General features: G+C 44.6%; 1 protein-coding gene across 1 annotated transcript in view; it reads right to left on the bottom strand.

The window, feature by feature from the left end:
* tex264a (testis expressed 264, ER-phagy receptor a) overlaps positions 1 to 25931 on the bottom strand; it is a gene marked incomplete at its 3' end in the record, with an annotated part of 98857 nt that overhangs the window by 71931 nt on the left and 995 nt on the right. The window contains exon 2 of the mRNA XM_080787154.1: positions 4646 to 4867. Within this exon, the coding sequence (XP_080643280.1) occupies positions 4646 to 4867 (222 nt within the window). The remainder of the gene's footprint in view (positions 1 to 4645; positions 4868 to 25931) is intronic.

A 25931-nucleotide genomic window follows, 5' to 3' on the forward strand; every position in this document is an offset into this window, starting at 1 on the left:
TAATATAATATAATATAATATAATATAATATAATATAATATAATATAATATAATATAATATAATATAATATAATATACAAGGTGTGTGTATATTTGGACTGCACAAATCACAAATCATGGTTTTTATGTTTCACAATTATTATGTACAGTAATTGTTCAACTTAATTAATTCAATCACCTAATTTGACTTGCCCCCGTCTGCAAACTAGAAGTGTGCAATCCTCTTCTCACAATGCACGAGAACATTTGTGCCTAATTTGGTGAAGATAATCATATCTCTTGAATATAAAGTGAGTGCAGTAGTACAGTTTTTGCACCCATACTGCAGGCTTGGTTGTCTAGGCAAGGTCCCTCAATGTGTGATTAAAATTTGGGGCATTGTTCTTTGCCAAAAAACTGGTCCCTCTGACATGCAAATTGTGGATGCCAATTATAGCCGAAAATATGAAAAGTCTGACTGATAGATCTTGAGAACACTCCAGAGATAATGTGCACCAATTTGTATGAGTTTTGGACCACAAAAAAGTGTAGTAGCAGAAGTGTGTGTGTGTGTGTGTGTGTGTGTGTGTGTGTGTGTGTGTGTGTGTGTGTGTGTGTGTGTGTTTTGAAGAAAATGCTAAATGTAAATCTCATCAGGTGTGGAAAAGCAGGCAGGCAGACAGGCAGGCAGGCAGACAGACAGACAGACAGACAGGCAGGCAGACAGGCAGGCAGGCAGACAGACAGACAGACAGACAGACAGACAGACAGACAGACAGACAGGCAGGCAGACAGACAGACAGACAGGCAGGCAGACTTCCCACAACCACTGTTACCAACTCACCAATAATTGTGATGATTAATCGTGATTTTCAATATTAAGCAAAATGATATTTAAACCGTGTAATGGTGTATCCCCAGTATACTAATACACCAGCTGAGTGGCCTTGTGGTTAGAGCGTAGGCCGTAGGGGGTTCAATTCAATCCCCAGGCCCGGTCATACCAAAGACTATAAAAAGGGCCCCAATTATGCCTCCCTGCTTGGCATAATGTGCCGGATAGGATTGGGGGTAAATCCCTGTGACATACTATAGCGTCAAGTCCAGAGGGAGCACGGCTCAGGGAAGTACTTGTACATCACGCTACAGAAACAGGAGACAGACGCCTGCCCCGTGGGAACCATCGATTCCCGAGGCTACCTACTTATAGTACACTAGATGTGCGTAGTTCAATATTGCATAACTATAGATCAAGTTTCTCATCGATATTGTAGCATTTCTAGGCTGTAGTAGTAGTAGTAGAACAACATACGGTATTACACATGAGATTCGTTTTTTTCGCATCACAAAATATAGAGTGTCGCAGTCCCGCCTAGGGATGGAGCTCGTTCATTTTTATTACCAGGGCCCAGGAAATGATTCCCCGTTCGTTTTCCTCATAGACATTTCAAAAAGTATTTATTTAAAAACATTTTAAGCCTCGTACAAAGCCAACTCTTGTAGTGACAAATCATGACAACAAATATACAACAAAATAATTAGAAAGAAGAAGAAAACGGCAGGTTACAACACTTTTGTTCTTTGTAATTATTAGTTTGGTCCAAAATATTGTGTTTGTTGTCATGATTTGTCACAACTCGAGTTGGCTTTGTTCGAGGACGCTTATAAGGTCTTTAAATAAATACGTTTTGAAACGTCTATGAGAGAAATGCATTGGGAATTATTTCCTGGGCCTGGCGTGGTCATGAAACGGGGCGGGACTGCGACGCTCTATAGGGACTAGAGTCTAATCCTCCTTTGGTGATCAAGCCACAAGACCATCCCTGACCATGAGAAATACATAGAAATGTGCAATTCTGGGAAATTGCAAGAGTGGTTGCACCGACGCGAGATGCAATTAATCCATTGGGAACTGAATATTCCGTCTTACCATTTATATTATGTATTGTGATGTCATGTGAAGCATGACAACAGTGACAACAGTGTGTGAAGCATGACAACAGTGTGTGAAGCATGACAACAGTGTGTGAAGCATGACAACAGTGTGTGAAGCTGACAACAGTGTGTGAAGCATGACAACAGTGTGTGAAGCATGACAACAGTGTGTGAAGCATGACAACAGTGTGTGAAGCATGACAACAGTGACAACAGTGTGTGAAGCATGAGAAAAAGCTTCACTTTGATGCAAACTTAATAAAAAGCAGGTTCACTTTTATTGCTGGCAAATATTTCTCTGAACAAAACTGTGTGTTGCCTATAGCAACCACACTAAATATAATTTGGAAATGTAACATGAATATATAATTCTCTTTTATTATTTTCTAAGAAGCTTTATAATCTCTGAGACCTAGGGCTGAAACTGTGGAACCAGGCCAGGATAAAAGTCAACAATGCAACCAGCTGCCGCTTTCCAGAAACGGCTTGCCTCCTCGGACGCAAGGACTATCTTTACCTCGCCTGGCTTTGACATGCTGGCATATATCCAACAACAGCCAATGTGTGATGCTGCTATTGGTGGTGTGTGTCCCTGTTGGTGGTGTGTGTCCCTGTTGGTGGTGTGTGTCCCTGTTGGTGGTGTGTGTCCCTACGCTGTCCTTCGCTGTGCTCACAACAACAACAACACGTGGACAGCTCAAGTGCCACTGCCATGGTAAACTGCCACTGTTACCATGACTTGAACAACTTTTAAGCAAGTTGCCTTTTCATAAACGACTATATCAGCCGCAAAGAGGCCATCGCCATGTTAGTGTTCTATCGAGCAGTCTTGGAAGGCCTGGTCAGGTTTGGTATCACAGTTTGGTTCGGTAATCTCTCAGGTCCAAATTGTTCAGATCGGTGCTGCAAACTGCAGGGAAGATCACAGGGGTAAGACAACTCCCCTCACTGCAGTCTATTTATGAGCATGGCTACATTAAAACAGGCTCAAACAAATTGTCAGTGATGTTACCCATGTTTTAAATGGAGAGTTTGTAGTTCTGCCCTCTGGGAGAAGGTTACAAAGAACCGAAGTGGAAGTACATCATCAGGTTTAAAAAATCGTTTGTACCAGCGTCAACTAAAATGAGCTGCGTTCAGACTTGAATATATATATTCGCCTTGGTCCGTCCCGTTTGTGCGTCTTAATGCTTTTTCTGGTTATAACTTATATCGTCAGTAGCCGTTTTTGTATTGACCTGTGCTTTCGTTTGAACTGTACCCATTCTACAAACTGTGAATACAATTTTCAATCAATCAGTTAACATTACAAGGTACCTCCGTACATTGACTGGTGATAAGTGATGTTTTGTTACTTCTGTACCACTAACAGTAGCCCTTAACGAGATCAAAACGTTGGAAATTATGTCAGAAACTAACTACTACAGTGTCCAATTCAGGTCCTACCGGCACACACGCGCACACACACACACACACACACACACACACGACGCACACACACACACACACGCAGTCTTGCACACGCCATTATTCATGCAGAGGGTTGCCTCTAAATGGATCCATGTCTGTAAATGTCATCAGTAAATGTCAATAGCTTTCTGAGGCCTGTCCTGGGGACATGAAGCCACGGCATACTGGCCACAGGACAGTCACAGACGCACCTTCATTTCCCAACACTTCATCTATTCTTAAATCGCTTTTAAAGAGCTTATCCGTTCATGTGATGAATTAAACAACACCACCATAATGACAGTCTTATTTGACAAGGGAAGAGCCGAGAAGATGTGGGAGTTGTGAATATGGAAGGCAATAAAAAAAACAAGGTAGAATGTAGCGAATCCCAGGTCCTCCTAAGCCCAAAAAGACAACGTTCCTCACACACACCCAACACATATTTCACAACCCGATCATCGCTGGAGACGAGACATGCAATGCCACTGTAATTTGTTTTGCCGACAATCAAACTGTAGCAATTGTATTTGACAAGGTTCCTTCTTTTACTGCGGAAAGGCTGAGGTAACAGAGCAAACATTAATCTATCTTTCTGTGGTGGGCGCAGACACAGGAAGCCAAAACAAATGGGAATTCATGTTGCTATGATCATGATGCAGGTTTACAAGCACAGTATATACAGAATGCTGAGGGGACGTCTGGACTCTGGAGTGGTGACAGCTGAAGGTAGAGCTCCACCCATGATGACAATGCCCATTTTGGAGAGTCCTAGTAAGACCCACCAATTACCAATGTTGTTGACCGACATCTTAACCACCATTAAGCGTTATTTAAAGTTTCTATTTGAGAACATTTAACTTATATGCAACAAATACAAATAAACACAAATAACTCGTCCCACCGACTTCTGACTTCATTCTGACATCTGCATAAACTCCATATTTGAGCATGCCTGACAAAGAAGTATAAGTGGAGTTAAAGGTGTAGTGGTGCCAGCCAGCCGTACCTGGGCAGTGCCCCACGGGCACCGCTCTAGTGGAGTTAAAGGTGTAGTGGTGCCAGCCATATCTGGGCAGTGCCCCACGGGGGACCGCTCTAGTGCAGTTAAACGTGTACTGGTGCCCCACAGGGCACCGCTCTAGTGGTGTTAAACGTGTAGTGGTGCCAGCCGTACCTGGGCAGTGCCCCACGGGCACCGCTCTAGTAGAGTTTAACGTGTACTGGTGCCCCACAGGGCACCGCTCTAGTGGTGTTAAAGGTGTAGTGGTGCCAGCCGTACCTGTATGTAGGCCTGCAGCTCGGGGTAGACCCTGTAGGAGCCCAGGACGTGGGAGATGGGCGTGGTGTAAGGGAAGCAGGCGGTGACGGCGTGGGCCACCTCGGGCAGGGAGAACACCTTGAAGCCATACTGCTCGTAAAGCTTTAGGAGCTCCTCGTCCGGCTTGTCCTCGCCCTCGCTCAGCACGCTGCCCACCGCATAGCGACACTTCTCCGACGGCTTCTGCATGGAGGAGAGGACAGAGGAGAGACGTAGAACGTATTATTGACCCATTGATACTCCTGCATGGAGGAGAGACGTAGAACGTATTATTGACCCATTGATACTTCTGCATGGAGGAGAGACGTAGAACGTATTATTGACCCATTGATTCCCGGGCTAAGCATCTGTGCAGTGTTGATTTCGTCGACTATAAAACTAAAGACGCAACATGTTCGTCGACTACCTTTTTCCACTAAGTAAATGGAAACTAAATGAAAACTGGAGCTATGGTGACTAAAACTAAGACTAAATATATTGACAATTTCGTCAACAAAAAACTAGACTAAAATGTTAGGAAGGGACTAGGAGCTGAAAATAGCTCACAAAAAAACACGCTGCGACGCGTTTTGAGCTTGTAGATCGGCTATTTTCAGCAAGTGTAAAAACAGTCATTACGACAGCATCAAGGCCTGCCAAAATACATTTACTATCGACTAACATATTATGACATTTAGTCGACTAAAACTAGACTAACACTAAAACATCCAGGTGACTAAAATGTGACTAAAACTAAATTAAAACTATTCAAGAGACTATGACTAAAACTAAAATCGAAATTTGCTGCCACAAACACTGCATCTGTGTCATAACTTTTGAGGGGCGCTAGCCCCTCCTATACACAGGTTTAATGTTTGTCTTTAGTTCAATGTTTGTTTTGTAAACGCCACTGACAATGATGGGAAAATGTACATCATAATGTGCCTCATTACGTCATATTGTCTCTTTATTGTTAATGACCAGTCAGACCAGTCAGCATGCTACAGACCAGTCAGCGGGCTACAGACCAGTCAGAGGGCTACAGACCAGTCAGAGGGCTACAGACCAGTCAGCGGGCTACAGACCAGTCAGAGGGCTACAGACCAGTCAGCGGGCTACAGACCAGTCAGAGGGCTACAGACCAGTCAGAGGGCTACAGACCAGTCAGCATGCTACAGACCAGTCAGCATGCTACAGACCAGTCAGCGGGCTACAGACCAGTCAGAGGGCTACAGACCAGTCAGAGGGCTACAGACCAGTCAGCGGGCTACAGACCAGTCAGAGGGCTACAGACCAGTCAGTGGGCTACAGACCAGTCAGCATGCTACAGACCAGTCAGCATGCTACAGACCAGTCAGCGGGCTACAGACCAGTCAGAGGGCTACAGACCAGTCAGAGGGCTACAGACCAGTCAGAGGGCTACAGACCAGTCGCTACAGACCAGTCAGCATGCTACAGACCAGTCAGCGGGCTACAGACCAGTCAGCGGGCTACAGACCAGTCAGCGGGCTACAGACCAGTCAGCGGGCTACAGATCAGTCAGAAGGCTACAGACCAGTCAGCGGGCTACAGACCAGTCAGTGCATCCTTGGCCAGGGAGCCAAGAGAACAGATCTCAGAGAGATGGACGGGTGGTTGTTTAAGCTGCTGTTAAAACATGCTGCTGGTTTCTGTTACGTCGTGTCAGCCAGAGTCTGTCTGTCTGTCTGTCTGTCTGTCTGTCTGTCTGTCTGGGGCTGGCAGCCAGGAAAAGGTTCACAGACGGGACCCAGCAACACCCCGCCCTCCCCTCCCTCCATGCCGTTCCCTGGCACCCTCTCTCTCTCCACACATCTCAGAATTATCACATCTCCAGCTACCTTCCTCGTCACCTTCTTCTGTCTCACTTTGTCACTCATTCACACACGGGGGCTTGTGCTGTGCTGTGCCCGCTATCTGCAGTCTGTTCCACACACTCGCACACTAGTCGTTTCATATCCCGCGCGCCATAATTCAGTGTTGCTACTGGCAGGAGGCTGTCATCGGAAACCACGGTGTGTGTGTGACTGACATAACCCATTAACCCATTTTGGGCGGGGAACCCCTTTTGGTGTTTTAAGCATTACTATATATATGTTATACTTTAGCTATTGGAAAATAGCAGATCTACAAGCTCATAGTGCGGCACTGAGTGCCGCGCTACAAGCTTGTAGGTCTGCTATTTTTGAATAATCGTGAAAATGTAGTGCAAATCTTTGAATAGATATTTTTTCAGAGCGAGCGTTTTTAACTCAAATCTTTGCTTCTGGGGGGTCCCTGGAACAACATATTTTCAGATGGGGGTCGGCAGCCAATTACATATATTTTTGGGGGTCGTTGACATGGAATAGTTTGAGAACCACTGACATAGTATTTGTTGAATCGTTCCCAGGTCTAAATGGATTAAGACCCGAGACCTATGTGGTTATATCAGCTGTTCTCAAACTATTTCTATTTCATGTCACGGAACCCCCAGAATTATATGTAATTGGCTGCCGACCCCTTTGTCTGAAAATATGTTGTTCCAGGGACCCCCCCTCCTAGAAGCAAAGATATCAGTTAAAAACGTTCACTGTGAAAGAATATATATTTAAAGATTTGCACACATTTTCACGATCAGCTTAAAGTTAAAAAAAATGGTTATAGTGGGTTAAAAAGCTACGGTATAACATGACACAGATTGCGTCGCAGCCGGTCAAAATGGGATAAATCCGTTTGATCACACAATCCTCTCCCTCCCCAGTACATCACCAGACAATCCTCTCCCTCCCCAGTACATCACCAGACAATCCTCTCCCTCCCCAGTACATCACCAGACAATCCTCTCCCTCCCCAGTACATCACCAGGCCTCTCCCTCCCCAGTCCTCTCCCTCCCCAGTACATCACCAGGCCTCTCCCTCCCCAGTACATCACCAGGCCTCTCCCTCCCCAGTACATCACCAGTCCTCTCCCTCCCCAGTACATCACCAGGCCTCTCCCTCCCCAGTACATCACCAATCCTCTCCCTCCACAGTACATCACCAGGCCTCTCCCTCCCCAGTACATCACCAGTCCTCTCCCTCCCCAGTACATCACCAGACAGTCCTCTCCCTCCCCAGTACATCACCAGACAGTCCTCTCCCTCCCCAGTACATCACCAGTCCTCTCCCTCCACAGTACATCACCAGGCCTCTCCCTCCCCAGTACATCACCAGTCCTCTCCCTCCCCAGTACATCACCAGTCCTCTCCCTCCCCAGTACATCACCAGTCCTCTCCCTCCCCAGTACATCACCAGTCCTCTCCCTCCCCAGTACATCACCAGTCCTCTCCCTAGTACATCACCAGTCCTCTCCCTCCCCAGTACATCACCAGTCCTCTCCCTCCCCATGCAGTACATCACCAGTCCTCTCCCTCCCCAGTACATCACCAGTCCTCTCCCTCCCCATGCAGTACATCACCAGTCCTCTCCCTCCCCAGTACATCACCAGTCCTCTCCCTCCCCAGTACATCACCAGTCCTCTCCCTCCCCATGCAGTACATCACCAGTCCTCTCCCTCCCCAGTACATCACCAGTCCTCTCCCTCCCCAGTACATCACCAGTCCTCTCCCTCCCCAGTACATCACCAGTCCTCTCCCTCCCCAGTCCTCTCCCTCCCCAGTACATCACCAGCGTCCGGGTTCAAATGGGAAAGGCAATAATGAGTGACATTACTGTTGGACGTGAGCTGATTATCTGTACCCGACCCGTCAACCTGACCCGACTCCCCCCCCCCCCCCCCCCTTGTTCCTGACAACCCACTAAACAATGAGCCCAACGAGAACAAGAGATTATGTCTAGTGACAGGGAAATGATTCTGTCAGGAGGACTGCATTGGATATACTGGTGGTTCCACTGCTTAGAGATCAATGGAAGAGGCTGAGCAAACAAAGACAGCCTCGATGGCACAGTGTTTGTACTCCCTAAGCCGCTTATACGGCCACGACATGCAGCATCAACCAACAGTGACATGCAGCATCAACCAACAGTGCGGACCAGTTGCATTCATTTTAGGCCATCAATCAGTGGCTTCATTGATCTCTCTTTCATTGAAACACAATTCAAGTAAAAAACCGACTTTGGATCTTTCAAATCGTTATTTTTAGAACACCTGTTCACATTACGATTTTGTAGGACACTTGTTTATGAACAATATAGCCCCTAATGCTTGATTAACATAATTGTGTTGTACTGGGTCATACATTTCAGATAATAAAAATCACACTCGTGTGAAGTGGGGGGGCGCTCTTATCATCTCATTCTGGCCAATCACAATTTGCGTCCTCACTTTTGTCATCAATGTTTGTTTTTACACTCAAACCTAGTCATAGGAAATGGTAGCAAAACAATGTACAATACTTACTTACCAATGTTTTTACACTAACACAGGCCCATAGACATAGGAGGGAAGCCTAACATTGTCAATAGACCTCTTATACAACTTTCATATGTATAGAGATTGTCAACACTAGGCGGGCTATGATAAGACACAGTACTATCCCTTCAAAGAGACAGGCTATATGATAAGACACAGTACTATCCCTTCAAAGAGACAGGCTATGATAAGACACAGTACTATCCCTTCAAAGAGACAGGCTATAAGACACAGTTCTACCCATTCAAAGAGACAGGCTATAAGACACAGTACTATCCCTTCAAAGAGACAGGCTATAAGACACAGTACTATCCCTTCAAAGAGACAGGCTATAAGACACAGTACTATCCCTTCAAAGAGACAGGCTATAAGACACAGTACTATCCCTTCAAAGAGACAGGCTATAAGACACAGTTCTACCCCTTCAAAGAGGCAGGCTATGATAAGACACAGTTCTACCCCTTCAAAGAGACAGGCTATGATAAGACACAGTTCTACCCCTTCAAAGAGACAGGCTATGATAAGACACAGTTCTATCCCTTCAAAGAGAGAATGTCAACACTAGACGGGCTATGATAAGACACAGTACCATCCCTTCAAAGAGAGAATGGATGACAGAAGTGTCCTCCCACGGTCTTGCTGCTCCATCTATAGCCCTTCTAGCCTGTATCTCACTCTCCCTACACGCTCAGAAGACTACAGCTTGTTAGCCAAACCAACAGCGCACTAATGATATCATTCACAGCTCCAGAGCTATCACTCACAGCCCACACACACACACAGTAGCAGGCAATAAGCGCAAATAGCAGCAGTGGCTGCATCGCGCACGCACACATGCACATACACACCCCAGAGAGACTATAGGCAATTAGGGGAAAGCGCTAAACCCCTCCATGTACTTGACTCCCTCTCTTTCTTCCCCTTTCCATATTTTGCTCGTGTCTGAAATTCTATCGGCAAAAAAAAAAAAAAAAGGAACAAAATTCTCTGGACTCTCTGACTGACTTCTCTGTCCGAGGCTGTGAGTGTTCTGAAGAAGCAGCTGGGTGAAAGATAAAGCACGACGACGCAGGCCTGGCCTCCCAACCATTCACACTGGAGACCGGAGGAAAGTTGAGACTAGAGTGGCCTTTGATTAGCCCAGGCGAGAGCTTTGACTGATGCAGAGATGGCAGAGCTCTTGGGTTGCTAATTGGGCAGCGAGATATCTGTGGAGGAGTTAACTCTGCCCTGCCACACTGTGGCAAACACACTCAGCACAGCTGTGTAAACAGTGCATCTAATACTGTACCGACCTCGTGGGAAGCAGTCGACATTATTTTAACGTCTAATTCTTTCCATAATGTACACTTTTTGGAACGCCTCTGTTGTTTCTTCCGTGCAGTCTTGAACGTACTTTAATTTGTTAACACCCCCCTCCCGTGCTAAGCAGATAAATTCAACCTTTTGCGGCACATGGGACTTCAGGTTGGCCTTCTTCTCTTCTCTCACAAAAGCTTCCATTCTTCCATATCTGCCTGCTTCCCCCAGCCAGCCTATAAGCCTATAGTCTCCAGGGACCTGGTCGGAAAGGTAAGGTAATTTCAAAAGCAATTCTTTGCTTGCAGGTATACGAAGGCCTTTTGTGATGGATGAGCACTCTTTGACAATAAAAAGGCAGGGCTGATGGAGGTGATTCTTTATTACAAGACACCTAACGAGGATTTACTCACTTCATCTCTGCTGCTTCTGGCCTCGATGCCCCTTCCCTGTTCTGGCCATTGCAGCTGGGAATACTGTACATTGTACTTTAATACTGGCCTGCTTCGCACACAGTTGGCCGCTGTTGCCAACGCTTTTGGTTTTAGGCAATAGAGGGATGACAGGAAATGCTTTTCGTATATATGAGTGTCTGAAGACAAGGCATTAATTAGAAGCCATGTTTGCTTGCCCACAAAGAACAGTCACACTCATTAAAATTCAACAGCCAGATAAAATATAGGGTAAAGTAAAAGGCAAAGCTAAATTAACAGAACGGTACAATTACTGTAGCTCTCTCTCTCTCTCTCTCTCTCTCTCTCTCTCTCTCTCTCTCTCTCTTAATCCATTTAGACCCAAGGACGATTCTACAGATGTCTGAAAAACCTCATGTTTCTATCTATGGCAGTCGTTTCTATGTCAGTCGTTTCTATGTCAGTCGTTTCTATGTCAGTCGTTTATATGTCAGTCGTTTCTATGGCAGTCGTTTCTATGGCAGTCGTTTCTATGTCAGTCGTTTCTATGGCAGTCGTTTCTATGTCAGTCGTTTCTATGTCAGTCGTTTCTATGTCAGTCGTTCGCAAACATTTTCATGTCAAGGACCCCCAGAATTACTGTATATGTAATTGGCCCCGGACCCCAATCTCAAAATATGTTGTTCCAGGGACCCTCCCCCCCCCCCCGCCCCCCAGAAGCAAAGATTATTAGTTAAAAACGTTTGCTCTGAAAGAATATATATCCAAAGATTTTCACCTCAGTTTCACGATTAAAAAGAAATAGCAGATCTACAAGCTCGTAGCGCAACACTCCTGTGCTGCACTATGAGCTTGTAGATCTGCTATTTTTCAACAGCTAAAGTATAACATAATGCTTAAAACACCGGGGTTCCCGTCCAGAATGGGTTTAATATTAATAAGTATTAAATTAAATTATTAAATTAAATAGCAAGAAGATAGCCCATGACTGCTACACAAAAGACCCCTGGACTAGGGCTCGGCTGTTACAAATTTACGCTGGTGATTAATTGTCTCACACATAATTGCGATTAGCGATTTAATTGTGTTTTTGGCATTGGGACATTTAATATGAATAGAAATTACATTTCTGTTTGGCTTTTACTAGGCTTCATAATAAAAAGGTGCACAGGGCAGAAATTACACATTTCCAAGCAATATACCAAGCAATTACAGGCCTTTTTATGACTGTAGTTTTATACGCGTTGTAAACTTATAGATCTGCTATTTCTGCTCTCTTGTGTAATGTAACCCATGTGGTTCCCAAAGTGGGGTCCGGGGACCCCCAGGCAGTCAAGAAAGCTGTGAATTCAAAGCCTATATGGACCTCAACATTGTCTCTGCAGTGAACCATAGAGGGAGCCAGCCAACGCAGAACAACCCCCCCCACCCCCCTAAACTCACATCTCATCTACTACTGCGCAGTTCCTTCCACTGGATCAAATGTGTAGCACAAACAATACACTTCACTGCCCTGGCTAGTGGCTACATCACTAGCCCATTTTGACCTGAGGCCGATTCTCTAAAAAAGAAAAAAGGCTTATGATAGTTTTCCTAAAAAAATGTTTCTATGTCAGTGGTGCTCAACCTTTTTCATGTCGTTCCAGGGACCCCGGACCCCCCCCCCCCCCCCCCCAGTTAAAAACGTTCACTGTGAAATAATATATATATATTCAAAATGGGCTATAGAGTGCCTGACTGACAGCCGTATCTGCTCTAGTAAAATGGGCTATAGAGTGCCTGACTGACAGCCGTATCTGCTCTAGTAAAATGAGAAACAGGGGGATGGCGTGACAACAAGGCAAGCCATCACTTCTGTAGCAAAAAGCAAGACAGCTAAAAATGAGCGCAGAACAGTGACTACGGGATTAACAATCTGTCCAAAATACCTCACGTTGGGCTTCGGCGTTTCATAGCAGTGCCAACAGAAATGACAGGTAAACCTGTCACAGCCATGGCTAAAAGCCATTAGCCCCCCTTCCCCCCCCTGCAGGTGGCCAGCTCAGCGGAGAGAAAACACACAGGGAGAGGAAATTGAAACTAATAGGACAGACCACTACACAGCACACTGCTGCCATGCATAGACACAGTTAGACACACCCATTCATAAAGCAATGGCAGAGGAAACCATGCGAGGCACAAACCTGCTCATCAGGAGCAATTACGGAGTTCAGAGTTTGTGGGATCGAACTGCGGAACATTCCATTTCCTAAGTGGTCACTCTACCCCTGAGCCACTGCCGCCACAACTATGGCTGTTTCAAAGACAAATTCATTGACCCTGCCTGGCCATATAAGCTACATTTGCAGCTATAGTATTATATGCAAACAATTTACCCATTTTGGGCGGGAACCCCTGTTGGTAGACATGTAACGATATATCGTATATCAATATATAATATATATCGATATTAATCCCGACGATATGAATCGATTCGATTCATTGAAATAAGAAAATTGATTTAAAAAAAAGGGGGGCTAGTGTGATGTGAAATGTGAGCTTTAGTCATATTCCATCATATTCAAGTGCTTTTGGAGAGAAATGATGTCACTTTCAGTAGTAGAGCACTGTAGAGGGGAGCTGTGTGTGTCTGTGCCCAGGTGATGATGGTCGTTGATGCTCATCAAGGAGCCGTGAAAATGTGCACTGCAAATCTTTGAATATATATTTCAGAGCGAACAGAGATAATTCTGGTGGTCCTGACATGAAAAAGGTTGAGCACAACTGACATAGAAACATGGGTTTTACAAAGGAAACGGGTTTCTTAATTTACCCACCCCAACTTTCCTCACTACTTTAGTCAGGACAAGGGAGGACATGTTCCTGCCAGTATATAAAGCCAACAGAGCTCAAATCATTGCTCGTAATGACCATGAGAATCAAATTAAGACTCAGTCAGTCAGTCATTCAATTGGGGCCCGACTTCAATACGTCCTCATTAGTTTGAGAGGATGGGGCACCCCCTAGTGGTCCACATGGGAGTCTCCATCCATCGCCTCTTCTTTGAGTGAGGGAGCCATTGCATTATCTCTCCTTTTCCATCCCCCCTCTCTCTCTCTCTCTCTCTCTCTCTCTCTCTCTCTCGTGTCTCTAGTGTCTCTCGTTCGACGACGAGAGACACTTATTTTTTTCCCTGCCCCAAAAACATGACCCCCCACATTTTTAATTTAACTACATTGCAAAAGAAGTAGCATTACTTTTGACAGTGCAGAAACATAATTGCCTTCCTTGATGTATTAATGAGCATCAACGATCGGACCATCATCTGGGCACAGTCACAGACACACAGCTCCCCTCTACAGAACTCTACTACTGAAAGTGAATGCATGGAGTCTGTCTCATTTCTGTAAAAGCACGTAGCGCGGCACTCTGTGCCGCGTTATGAGCTTGTAGATCTGCTATTTTTTAATAGCTAAAGTATAACATAATGCTTAAAACACCAAAAGGGGTTCCCGCCCAGAATGGGATATAACCTTGTTTCTACATACTGTACCATCACGCAGGGTGAGGAAACAGAATCATGACTCAGTGTTGCTATGGCAATGGATTTCAGTCAATGGGTGTATTTGGGGAGTTGTGTTGTGATCCATTTATTGTGACTGCATGACCTACGCTTTAAGAGATATAGGAGAAAATGTGAAGTTGGCCACCATGAGGTCGACTCCAAGTGTTTCTTCCTTGGTCTAATAGGAATGATCGGTCCAGCAGTGCCCAAGATCGGCATCTCACAGACAGACAGACGGACTCACAGGAGCGTGAACATAATCCCCTCCCCCCCTTGGCTGTTCCGGCCTGGCGGAGATAATAGTTCAAGTTGTTCTTACGTCTCTGCTTCTCCGGTGTCTTCTTCACTGCATAGATTAATACATATTAAAGCGTATATGGGGGGAAAGCCTCGAGGGGCGCTATAGAGTGTCGCAGTCCCGCCCCCTCGAGAGACCCGGAAAATAAATCCCTGTTCATTTTCCTCATAGACTTTTCAGAAAGTAATTTATTTAAAGACGTTTACGCCGTGGACAAAGCCAACTCTTGTCGTGACAAATCATGACAACAAACACAATTTTTCAGGCCAAACTAAAAGTTAGAAAGTAGAAAAGAACGAATTTTTTGTTCTTTTTCTTTGTAATTATTTGTTTGGTCCAAAATATGGTGTGTGTTGTCATGATTTGTCACGACAAGAGTTGGCTTCGTACGACGCTTAAAAGGTATTTACCGGTAAATAAATATGTTTTGAAAATGTCTATGGGAAAAATGCATTGAGATTCATTTCCTGGGCCTGGCGTCGTCATGAAAGGGGGCGGGACTGCGACGCTCTATAGCCCCTCCTATGGACAGCTTTCAGTGGTTTGTGTAAAAGCACAAATGTTGAAGAGAAAAGTGAAGATGGAAAAAGTGAGCACGCAAAATTGTGATTTGGGTGAGAGAGATGGGGCTGATTGGTTGAGCATCGCATAACGATTGTGCCGGAATGAGATGTACAGTAGGATGAGCTCACTTCACACAGGTGTGATTTTTTTAACTTAAGACCACTGTGACAAGCCTTCATAATCATAGCATCATTTTAGATCTCAACAGAAAGCCATCCTTTCATGTTGCCGACAGACTAGCGTCAGTTAACCCATTTTGGGGGGAACCCCTTTTGGTGTTTTAAACATTATGTTATAATTTAGCTATTGAGAAATAGCAGATCTACAAGCTCGTAGCGTGGCACGAGCTTGTAGATCTGCTATTTGTCAATAGCTAAAGTATAACATAATGCTTAAATGACAGGTTCCCGTCCAGAATGGGATAAGGACAGTCGGATCTCGTGTGGACATTGATCAAAGATCCTCCGTGTATAATAGGAAGTATAATGTCTGAGAGGTCAGCCAGTCACGGTTTTATAGTTTTATACCACCTATTAGTCTCTCTGCGACTATATTAGTCCAACCTTAGCCAATAAAGTCACACATTCATTCATCCTGCGCGTTCTTATATACTCTCTGTCTGATGATCCATTTACCGTTTCAGCTGCCACGACTGAACACTGGAAAATATTCCCATGGAAGAAAATGTTGAATACAGTAGAGTAGTTAGTCTTATTTTGACCTGCTGGAAATTGCACATCCTACAGAATAAATGGTAAATGGTGCATTCATATAGCACCTTTATCCAAGGCGCTTTACGTAGATTGTGCATCAACTCAACTCACCCATTCACACACATTCATTCATACACCGATGGCAAGGCACCAACCTGCACATCAGGAGCAATAGAGGGTATGTGCATGCTTAAAGTGAAGGCACATCGAGTGGCAAATCGAGTAGCAAAGCAACATGCAAAGTGAGTTTAATATTGTTTAATGCAATCAGATATGACTTTTCTGTGTGGATGTATGGGCTATCGAGGCCAGACAGTCGTTTTTTGCCACTCAGTAGTCAGTATAGGCGTTCCTGCATAATTTCTTGATTTGATGATGATGTCACGGCACGCATACCCTCTATTAGGGGTTCAGACTCAGAGTCTTGCTCAAGGACACTACCTCTGGGGGAGCCCGGGTTCCAACTCTGGGGGAGCCCGGGTTCCAACTGGCAACCTTGCGGTTACCATCCAGCCACTCTAACCTTGGTTTTGTTCCGATATGAGGGGGTTATATTTATCGTTTGGCAAAAATATACGTGCATATTTCTCCGCAAAACGTGGATGCCATGATTATGTTAAATGCGCTGTTTGAGCAGTCGGGTACAATGTGTGTGTGTGGAGGCCTTAAGGGGGGGGGGGGATTTACAATGTGCATTACATTCACTCTCTCACACACACACGCACGCACGCACGCACGCCACGCACGCACATTATGAAACCTTGCAAGGCATCTGGAGCTATTAGGTCTTGCTCAAGGACACTTAGGCATTAACTCTAGCGGAGCCAGGGGTTAAACTGGGAACCTTTCTTTCCAAAATGCAAATGGTAAATGGTGCATTTATATCGTTGTCTTTGTTTGTTTTTATCTTATTTATTGTGTATTGTTATTTTGTATGTGATATGGAGCCTGAGTCTGAAATACAGATCAGTGGTGCTCAAACCTTTTCATGTCAAGGACCCCAAAATAAATATTATATGTATTTGGCCGCCGACCCCTGCCTGACCCCCATCTGAAAATATGTTGTTCCAGGCCTCCAGGGACCCCAATAAGCAAATATATGAGTTAAAAACGTTTGCTGTGAAATAATAACTAAGAGAAAGATTTTTCAATATCAGATCTACAAGTATTGTATATCTATCTGCTATCTAATGGTTAAAAGCTAAGGTGACAAAGATGTGTTCCAGGTTCCAGGCGTTGGGTTAAGTCTTGTCATATAGTGACAAGTAGTATGAGGCAGTTCTGTATTAAAGAGTTATATCAGCCTTAAGGACAGTGTACATCTGTGTTGTCCTAGTCCAGCTGGCTGCCTCTCTTCCATAAATACATTTTCAACTGAAAAACATAACGTGATGATGAGACCTTAGTTATAGCATTATGGAAATTTAAATAAACTGGGAAGGATGTCAAGGAACCCTGCATTTATTTAGTGCAAAACTGCAAATATGCACGCACACGTCTCTCACACACTCTCACACACACACACACACACACACACACACACACACACACACACACACACACGACCAGAGTACTACTAATTGGCTATCTGGGGGTAGAGGTACAGGGTAGGGTACTACTTCTGAATTCCTGGCAGTGAGTGGAGGATGTCTCCCTTAGCCCTGGAAACAAGTTAACAAGTTAAATCAAAGCCAACATAACCCTCAACTGTCCACTGGGGGGGGGGGGGGGGGAGGAGGAGATAGCTCTGCTTTGTCAAATAAAGATTTAGGGAACTATATATTTGTGAGTCCTCCTTTAACTCTTTCTAATGTCAGCGGTTGGTTCATTAGGAGTACGAGGGAATAGTTTATACTTCACAGATTCCAGGTCTATAAATCATTACAAAGAAATGAATCCAACCTTTTGGCTGAATGAATTATACTGGACTAATTTACATCAGTCATTATGTATTATTCGTGTGCAGTATATCTTCTTTTACAGTGAATATTGTGAGGACGCTGCTCAGTATTACAAACTCAAAATATAGGCCAATCCTGCCATCTAGTGGTTGTGATACAGTATGGCAGTTTGCATGCAACATTCAGTTGCAACTTTCTAAAGCAATCCAACATGTCCACAGCTCCAGACTTCTATGTGCTTGTGCAGAAATGACAGCACAGACAATAAGTGTTATGATGAGCAACAGTCTCTCTTCACTTCTTTACAAAGTTGAATGTATAGCCAACAAAATGTGGACGGCAGCACTGGTGTTTGACTGGTTGCAACACAAGTGAATAAGACAAATATTTTATTACATGGTCTCTTGTTGTTTAAGTTTGTGAAAAGATTTAGCTGCATACAGTATCCTGAAATAGTGCATATTTACCCCACACAGGCCCATTTTGGTTCATGTTTACACTGACTCAGTAAAATCATGAAAGAACATAAAACAATATAGAACAAAGCGGAGATCCGGGCACACTTAATGTTAAAAGGAGGAAAACTTTATTGAACCGACATGTTTCGACCTATACGGTCTTCATCAGGGCTGACCGTATAGGTCGAAACATATCGGTTCAATAAAGTTTTCCTTCAGTGTGCCCGGATCTCCGCTTTGTTCTATATCGATGTGTTATCCCGATTGATCCCAGGAGCACCTTTTTACTATTTTTACATTTTTTATACATGCACACCTCCTGAGCACCTTGGTTGCTTCCTTGCCTCTAAACATAAAACAATGTTGTCAAAGCAAAGTAATTACTCTTGAGTGATTTGTAATTAACTTTGATTCAACCTTACTATTGAAGACTTCCAACAAGAAGTCCAAGATGGCAATGAATACAGAAGCAATGGTAAGGTCAGGTGAGGTCTATGAAATATATTCCTTTACAACCTGTTGTTTCCTGTAATCTGTCCAGTCTTTTATCATGTCTCGCCGATATTAAGGGCTGGATGTCAATGAGACAAAATCATCATTTTTGGTCGCCCAAACTCCACACAGGCACACACAGAGCTTGGTATAGCCTATCCCCCAATGTAAAGGAGGTGGCCCGTAACCTGGGTGTGCTGTTCCATTCTGGCCTCTATTTTACTCCCCAAGTAACAAGAGTCGTTCAGACGTGCTGCTTCCAATTAAGGAATATAGCCAGAATTAAAGGTTTCCTGTCACCGGCGGATCTAGAAAAGGTCATTCGTGCTTTAATTTCTTCTCGTCTGGATTATTGTAACTAAATTTATTCCGGTCTCTGCAAAGAAAGTTTCATCCCGTCTACAATTAGTACAGAACCCCAGCTGCCAGACTGTTAACCAACTTCAAAAGACGTGACCACATCACCCCCCATCTTAGCTGCAGAAATGCTTGTTACATTTTTACTCATGACTTTTAAAGCTCTCATGGCCAGGCTCCTAGCTATGTCTCTGACATGCTGGAACCCTACCCACTCAGGTCCTCAGACAAGGCCCTCCTGGAGACCCCTACCCACTCAGGTCCTCAGACAAGGCCCTCCTGGAGACCCCTACAGCTCAGCTCGTCACAAAGGGTGGCAGGGCTTTTGCAATCCAGCCCCCCAAGCTCTGGAATGTGCAAAATCGTTTCATCGTTTAAATCTCTCCTGAAAACCCACGTTTATGTTAAAGCCTTTTCTTAATTCAAGTCATTTTTGAAAATTTTTGTATTTTTATGGATTGATCTTTTGTCATTTTCTTTTGCTCTACGCTGTAAAGCACTTTGTGACTATGTCTAGAAATGTGCTATATAAATTTATTAATTAACAAAGCCTGTAAATCACACGTAAACTTTGCAATCAACCATTCAGCCTTTAGACATTACGCTCAGATGAAATACCACATGGCTGAACTTTGGCTATTGTGAACCCTGACTGAAGGCGTTCTCTACCGTAAATTCATGTCTCGCTACTAGCCCAATGACATGGCCAGAGTAAGATCACAGAGCGGCGCTTTTTTAATTTGAAAAATGTCTGGTTTCCACACAGGCTAACGCCTCACAGCCTGAATCACCAAAATGTTGCGACAAAAGGGTGGTGCAGAGAGAGAGAGCATTATGTTATACTTTAGCTATTGAAAAATAGGAGCTTGTAGGTCTGCTATTTTTGAAAATTCGTGAAAATGCGTCACAAATCTTTGAATATATATTCTTTCAGAGCGAACGTTTTTTAATTTCGACGTCAGGCCTAAATGGGTTAACCCATTCTGTACGGGAACCTCTTTTGGTGTTTTAAGCATTATGTTATCCCTTAGCTGTCGAAAAATAGTTTTTGTAAAATCGTTTTAACTCAAATCTTTGCTTCTGGGGGGGGGGGGGGTCCCTGGAACAACATATTTTCAGATGGGGGTCGGTGGCCAATTACATAATAGTTTCTGGGGTCCTTGACATGAAATATTGAGAACCACAGATTTTTTTAGAATGGGCCTCAGGTCTAAATGATCTAAAGAACCAACATGGCTGGCAGCAGGTAATCAGTGTGGTTGAAGCCAGGGCAGTTGGCCTTTCTGAATTAACTTTTTGGCAAAAGGCCATAACATTATCATATCAAAAGTGCGATAATAGCCAAAGGCTGTAATGGCCTTGGCCTTTCTGAGCTGAGCAAGATAAAGCTCAGGTTAGAAACTGAATAATGCTGCCGACTGTGATTACTGGTGCTTTTGTTTTTTAGGCAATTAGACGTGGCGAGGTTTCTCCACTTTCAAAATCAAGTGAATGTTATTTATGCAAAAATTAACAGAATGTGGGCAGCTTGACATGGATTATAAATGTGATGAATTGAATAAACAGGACCACAATTGTTGCGTTATGCTTTTAGCATCATTGTATAATCATACGACATGTACGATTTGCAGACTGTTAATAAAGTATTCAATCAGTCAAGGTGTTGTATATTGCATGTAACAGAACAGGCTATAATGTTCATGGTCAGTATTATTATCCTGTTTCTATGTGCGTTCATAATGGAGTCGTTCTGTCACAAACGTGTTATTTTCCAGCAGGCTATACTATAATCTTAAATCTTATTTTCCTTTCAGCGTTTCCCTTCAGGGTTCGCCACAGTGAATCATCTGCCTCCATCTCTCACCCTGCCCTCTCTCTGCCTCCTCTTCTCTCACACCAACTGACTTCATGTCCTCTTTCACTACAACATCCATAAATCTCCTCTTTGGTCTTCCTCTGGGGCGGCCTCCTGCCTGGTAGTTCCAACCTCAACATCCTTCTGATATACTCACTATCCCTCCTCTGTACGTGTCCAAACCATCTCAGACTGGCTCTCTCTGACTTTATCTCCAAAACATCTGACATGCGCTGTCCCTCTGATGTACTCATTTCTGATCCTATACATCCCTGTTACTCCCAGAGAGCATTTCTTTAGTCTCTGCTACCTCCAGCTCAGCTTCCTGTCTTTGTTCCTACTCTCACCTATGGTCATGGAGTGTGGGTCATGACCGAAAGAATAAGGTCGCAAATACAAGCGGCCGAAATGAGTTTTCTCAGAAGGGTGGCTGGCATCTCCCTTAGAGATATAGGGTGAGAAGTTCAGTCATACGAGACACTCGGAGTAGAGTCGCTGCTTCTTCGCCTGGAAAGGAGCCAGCTTAGGTGGTTCGGGCATCTGGTTAGGATGCCTCTCTGGCGTCTCCCTAGGGAGGTCCTTGAGGCACGTCCCACTGGGAGGGGACCCCGGGGCAGACCAAGACGCAGTTGGAGGAAACACATTGACTCACTGGCCTTGGAACGTCTCGGGATCCCCCAGGAAGAAGTCACTAGTGTTGCCCTGGAGAGGGAAGTCTGGAACACTCTGGTGGAGCTGTTGCCCCCGCGACCCGACTACGGATATGCAGTTGAAGTAGGATGGATGGACTGTCTCTAGCTGGTCTCACCACCTTCTTGTACACCTTCCCTTTAATTTGTGGTAATACTTTCACACATCACACCTGATACTTTTCTCCACCCATTCCAACCTACTATAATCTTAAATGTGTCTTAAATCATGTAAAAACAAAGCATTTGAAAAGAGACAGCCTGATGTTGTTTATGTGATCATCATGTGACTGTTCCTACTGTAACTGCACATTTGAAGCTCTCTTCAGAGCTTCAGAGTTGACCCAAATGGAAAAAAGGTTTAACATGCTCCTTATTGAGTCTCTTGCCACAATGATCCACTGACATGATTCATGGTCATCATAATTTCCACAAAAACTCTATACTTAGATGAAATTGCATACTGGTAGAGAGAGAGGGGGAAATAGCAGTCACAAGTGATTTATTCCACACTGGATAATCTATCTAGCACAGACCTGGGCATTACACGGCCCGGGGGCCAAATGTGGCCCTTTGGCTGACTCTGACCGGCCCGTGAAAGATTACTTGGAATTTAGAAAATAAAACGTACTTTCAAATTCTACCATATGCGTGCTTAGTGTTTATTCACTTACACAATCTGTTTCCTGCCGTGAATTGCGTGTGATTGACAACTTGTTTACCATTGTTTTGGAAAATTTGATTGAATAAATGACATTTTGGTAAGGCAACCCCACGTTTTAACACATTGTGTGCCCACACAACACTTTCAGGCTTTTTGGCCGGGCCCTCAACAATAGTTTTTGTTTGTTGGATGTCTGGTCTGGTCTAACTGATGGGACTTTAGATGCTGCAAATGGCTTTGGCATAGCTCCCAAATGTGACACTGCGACAGCCCCATGAGAACAACCTGACGTCAGTGACGTAGTTTTGTCATATTAAATTATTATTATTATTATTAAATTAAGTTGAACAACAGTTGACCTGTATTTAATGTATAATTGTATACCACGCACAATGACATTCAAAAGGAGGTCATGTTCTACTAAGTCAGTTTGACAAGTCAACCTGACACTGTCATGCTCTTTAGTTACTACTGTGGGCTGTTTATTGTTTGGGCAAGAGGACAGTTTCCCCTCCTGTCACCGGTCCAGTTGTAGGTTCAGTATCTGACCCTCATCGGTGGGACGCCAGGAAACATTCCCATCCAACAAGCAGCCGCTGTGCTGTGCTGTGCGGGCACTGCTTGTTGACTAAACACTTCATCATGTGATGATGACTGCTGGAATGAGGAACTAAAGTAGGTGATGAATGATCAGATCTCAGCTTGAGAAATGACCTATTTATCAATCATTATAAACCCTGCACGGAACAGATTCTAACCAGATACCATCGGCCTGTTGAACACAGCCTGTCACCAGGCTGGCCTGCCACTGGAATACTTGGTCTCTCTATGCGATGTGCAATGCGAGAGTGCGGTCTACTCTAAACACCAACGCAGGACTCCTGAATCGTTGCCCTCCACACTCTCCTATCCAACATCAGGGTCTTGAACTCTACAGTGTTGTTAGCTAAACTGTCACGCTGCAGTGCATCTACGTAGGCGGTGCACTTCTTGTCTTCCCTGACTTTGCCCTGGGTTGGCTCCCATAGTGTTGTCTTGCTTGCCACTATAGTCCCCTGCCAGCTTCATCCTTCTCTCTTCTACTTCCTGTTACCTGTGGTAGGTCGCCGACCATAGACTCGTAGAGGACCACATTTCCTATCGACAAATCCACAGAGGGGTGCGCTGGGCACAGCCATAGCTGAGGAGTACCGTCACAGAGGGGTGCCCTGGGTGCGGCCATAGCTGAGGAGTACCGTCATTAAGTGCAGCTTTACACTTCAGAATTGATTAGCTACACCTGGCCTACAGGTGCTTGTTCCATGGATTCGCCAAGGAAGAAATACCACCGCATTATTTTCAAAATGAGCCTTATATTGACTATATTCACACAGTTTGCTCTCACATCATATTTGCGGGTTGGAAATGTATTAATTAGTAGCAAAATGGCCGCCGTGTGAAAATGGTGAATGGTGCTTTAGATTTTGGGCTGAGAGAAGGGGAGAGACATGCAGCAAAGGTCGTCGTGAACGGGGACTCGAACACGCGACGCACTGTCAGACAAAAGCATATATGTGGCATCATGGCATGCGACTGGACCACTTGGCCACTTGACCAGCCCACTTGACCAGACCACTTGACCAGCCCTTTCCTAAATTCCTGGCCTAAGTTGACAAAAGGTATTATTAGCGAACAGCATCCTTTATCAGTCACAGCTCTACACCTTTTCAGACACACATTCAACCAATGCCCCCCACACACACACACACACACACACACTGATGGAGGGAGACAGGGGCATGCATCCTGACGGGGGAACATGGAAAAGTGGAGTAAACAAACACCCTTTAATCACAAGCAGACCACAGAGAACAGTGAGATACTGAATGAGGCTGAACAGCTTCTCTTCAGTACCAAACGAGTCACCCCTTTACCAACTCGCACCGGGCGTACAGCGGGTGGAACTGCGCGGCCTGGTATTCCTATAAAGTAACCTAAGTAAATTATACTTAAACAGTTAAACCTAACCTTTTTCCTAACCTTAACCTCAGTAAAACTATGGCTAAACCTATACCCTATACAGTACCTAAACTTAACCCCAGTAAAACTATACCTATAATCCTAAACTTATTTCTAACCTTATTCTCAGTAAAACAAAATAAAGAATACAAGAACCGAAAATAAAGAACAGAGCGGTCGGTGTGAGGCTCGGTGAGGCTCTACCCGATACCCTTAAGTTATGACAAGATCAAGGGGGAGGAACGGATGAGGATGGTACAGAGATTTGGAGGTAGCTCAGGGTGGGGGGGGGGGTCATCAGTGAGGGCTAAGGAAGGACAAGTTGCCGGCAACAGCCAAGAAGAGAGTGTGACCTTCCGGTTCAATCACTTCTACAACTTCCTAGGCACACACCCTGACAGGGGATGGAGCTGAGGAAAGAACACTGCCTCTGAGGGGCGGCAGTGGCTCAGGGGTAGAGTGGCTGGACGGGAACCGCAAGCCGCAAGGTTCCCAGTTCAAACCCGGGCTCCCCCAGAGTTAGTGTCGAAGTGTCCTTGAGCAAGACTCTGAAACCCAAATTGCTCCCGATGTGCAGGTTGGTGCTTTGCATGGTTTCCTCTGCCATTGGTGTGTGAATGTAATGCGCCTTGGATAAAGGCGCTATATAAATGCACCATTTACCATTTCCACAGGCCTTACAAATCTCAGCATTGGGGAGTTTGCCAGAGCAGGAGCAAGGGAAAGGAGCCGGGCCAGAGTGACGGCATCCCACCACAGGACGTTAACAATTGCAATCTCATCCTGAGATCCAGTGGTGGAAAGTACTTTTACTTCTACTCATCTCAGAGCCAAAATTTGCACTTTTGCTCCACTACAATTATTAGAAAACTTTAGTTACTAGTTAAAAAAAAGAGCCAATCGGCTCTTTTCAATAGATTTTCTACGCATTTTGAACTTGTGAAATGGGACATTCTGCAATATGAATACTTTTAGTACTTTAAGTACATTTTGATGCCGATACTGTCATACTTTTACTCAAGTACATTTTCAACTTTTACTTGTAACGAAGTAGTTCTAAATTGCAGCATATTTTAGAGAAACGCCTTTTTAATCTCACAATACAGTGATTGTGCATTACATTCACACACACACATTCATACACCGATGGCGGCGGAAACCATGCAAGGCACCAACCAGCACATCAGGAGCAATTAGGAGGTTCAGTGTCTTGCTCAAGGACACTTCGACACTACCTCTGGGGGAGCCCGGGTTCGAACTGGCAACCTTGCGGTTAGGTTACCATCCAGCCACTCTACCCCTGAGCCACCGCCGCTATACTGTAGATGTCAGCTTTTCCGTTTAGATCCTTATAAGGACGGATGCCCATAGTCCTGGTTATGCTTAGACTAGAGTACTTGAGTCAGCTGCAAGCTAATGCCAATGTCAACTGGAGCCTGCACAGATGTGGGGGGAAAAATATCAACAGTGCAACGTGGCATTGAATGGCTGACAACAGGCAGACTTGGTAAGTTCTCACAAAAGCTTGCAATTATATAATTAGGTCCAAACTAAGCACTAAGCCGGTTTCACACAGGAATTACATACATTCGTTTCCAATTCATCAATCCTA

The sequence above is a fragment of the Protomyctophum bolini genome (assembly GCF_963924005.1).
Source record: "Protomyctophum bolini genome assembly, chromosome: 2".
Lineage (NCBI taxonomy): Eukaryota > Metazoa > Chordata > Actinopteri > Myctophiformes > Myctophidae > Protomyctophum > Protomyctophum bolini.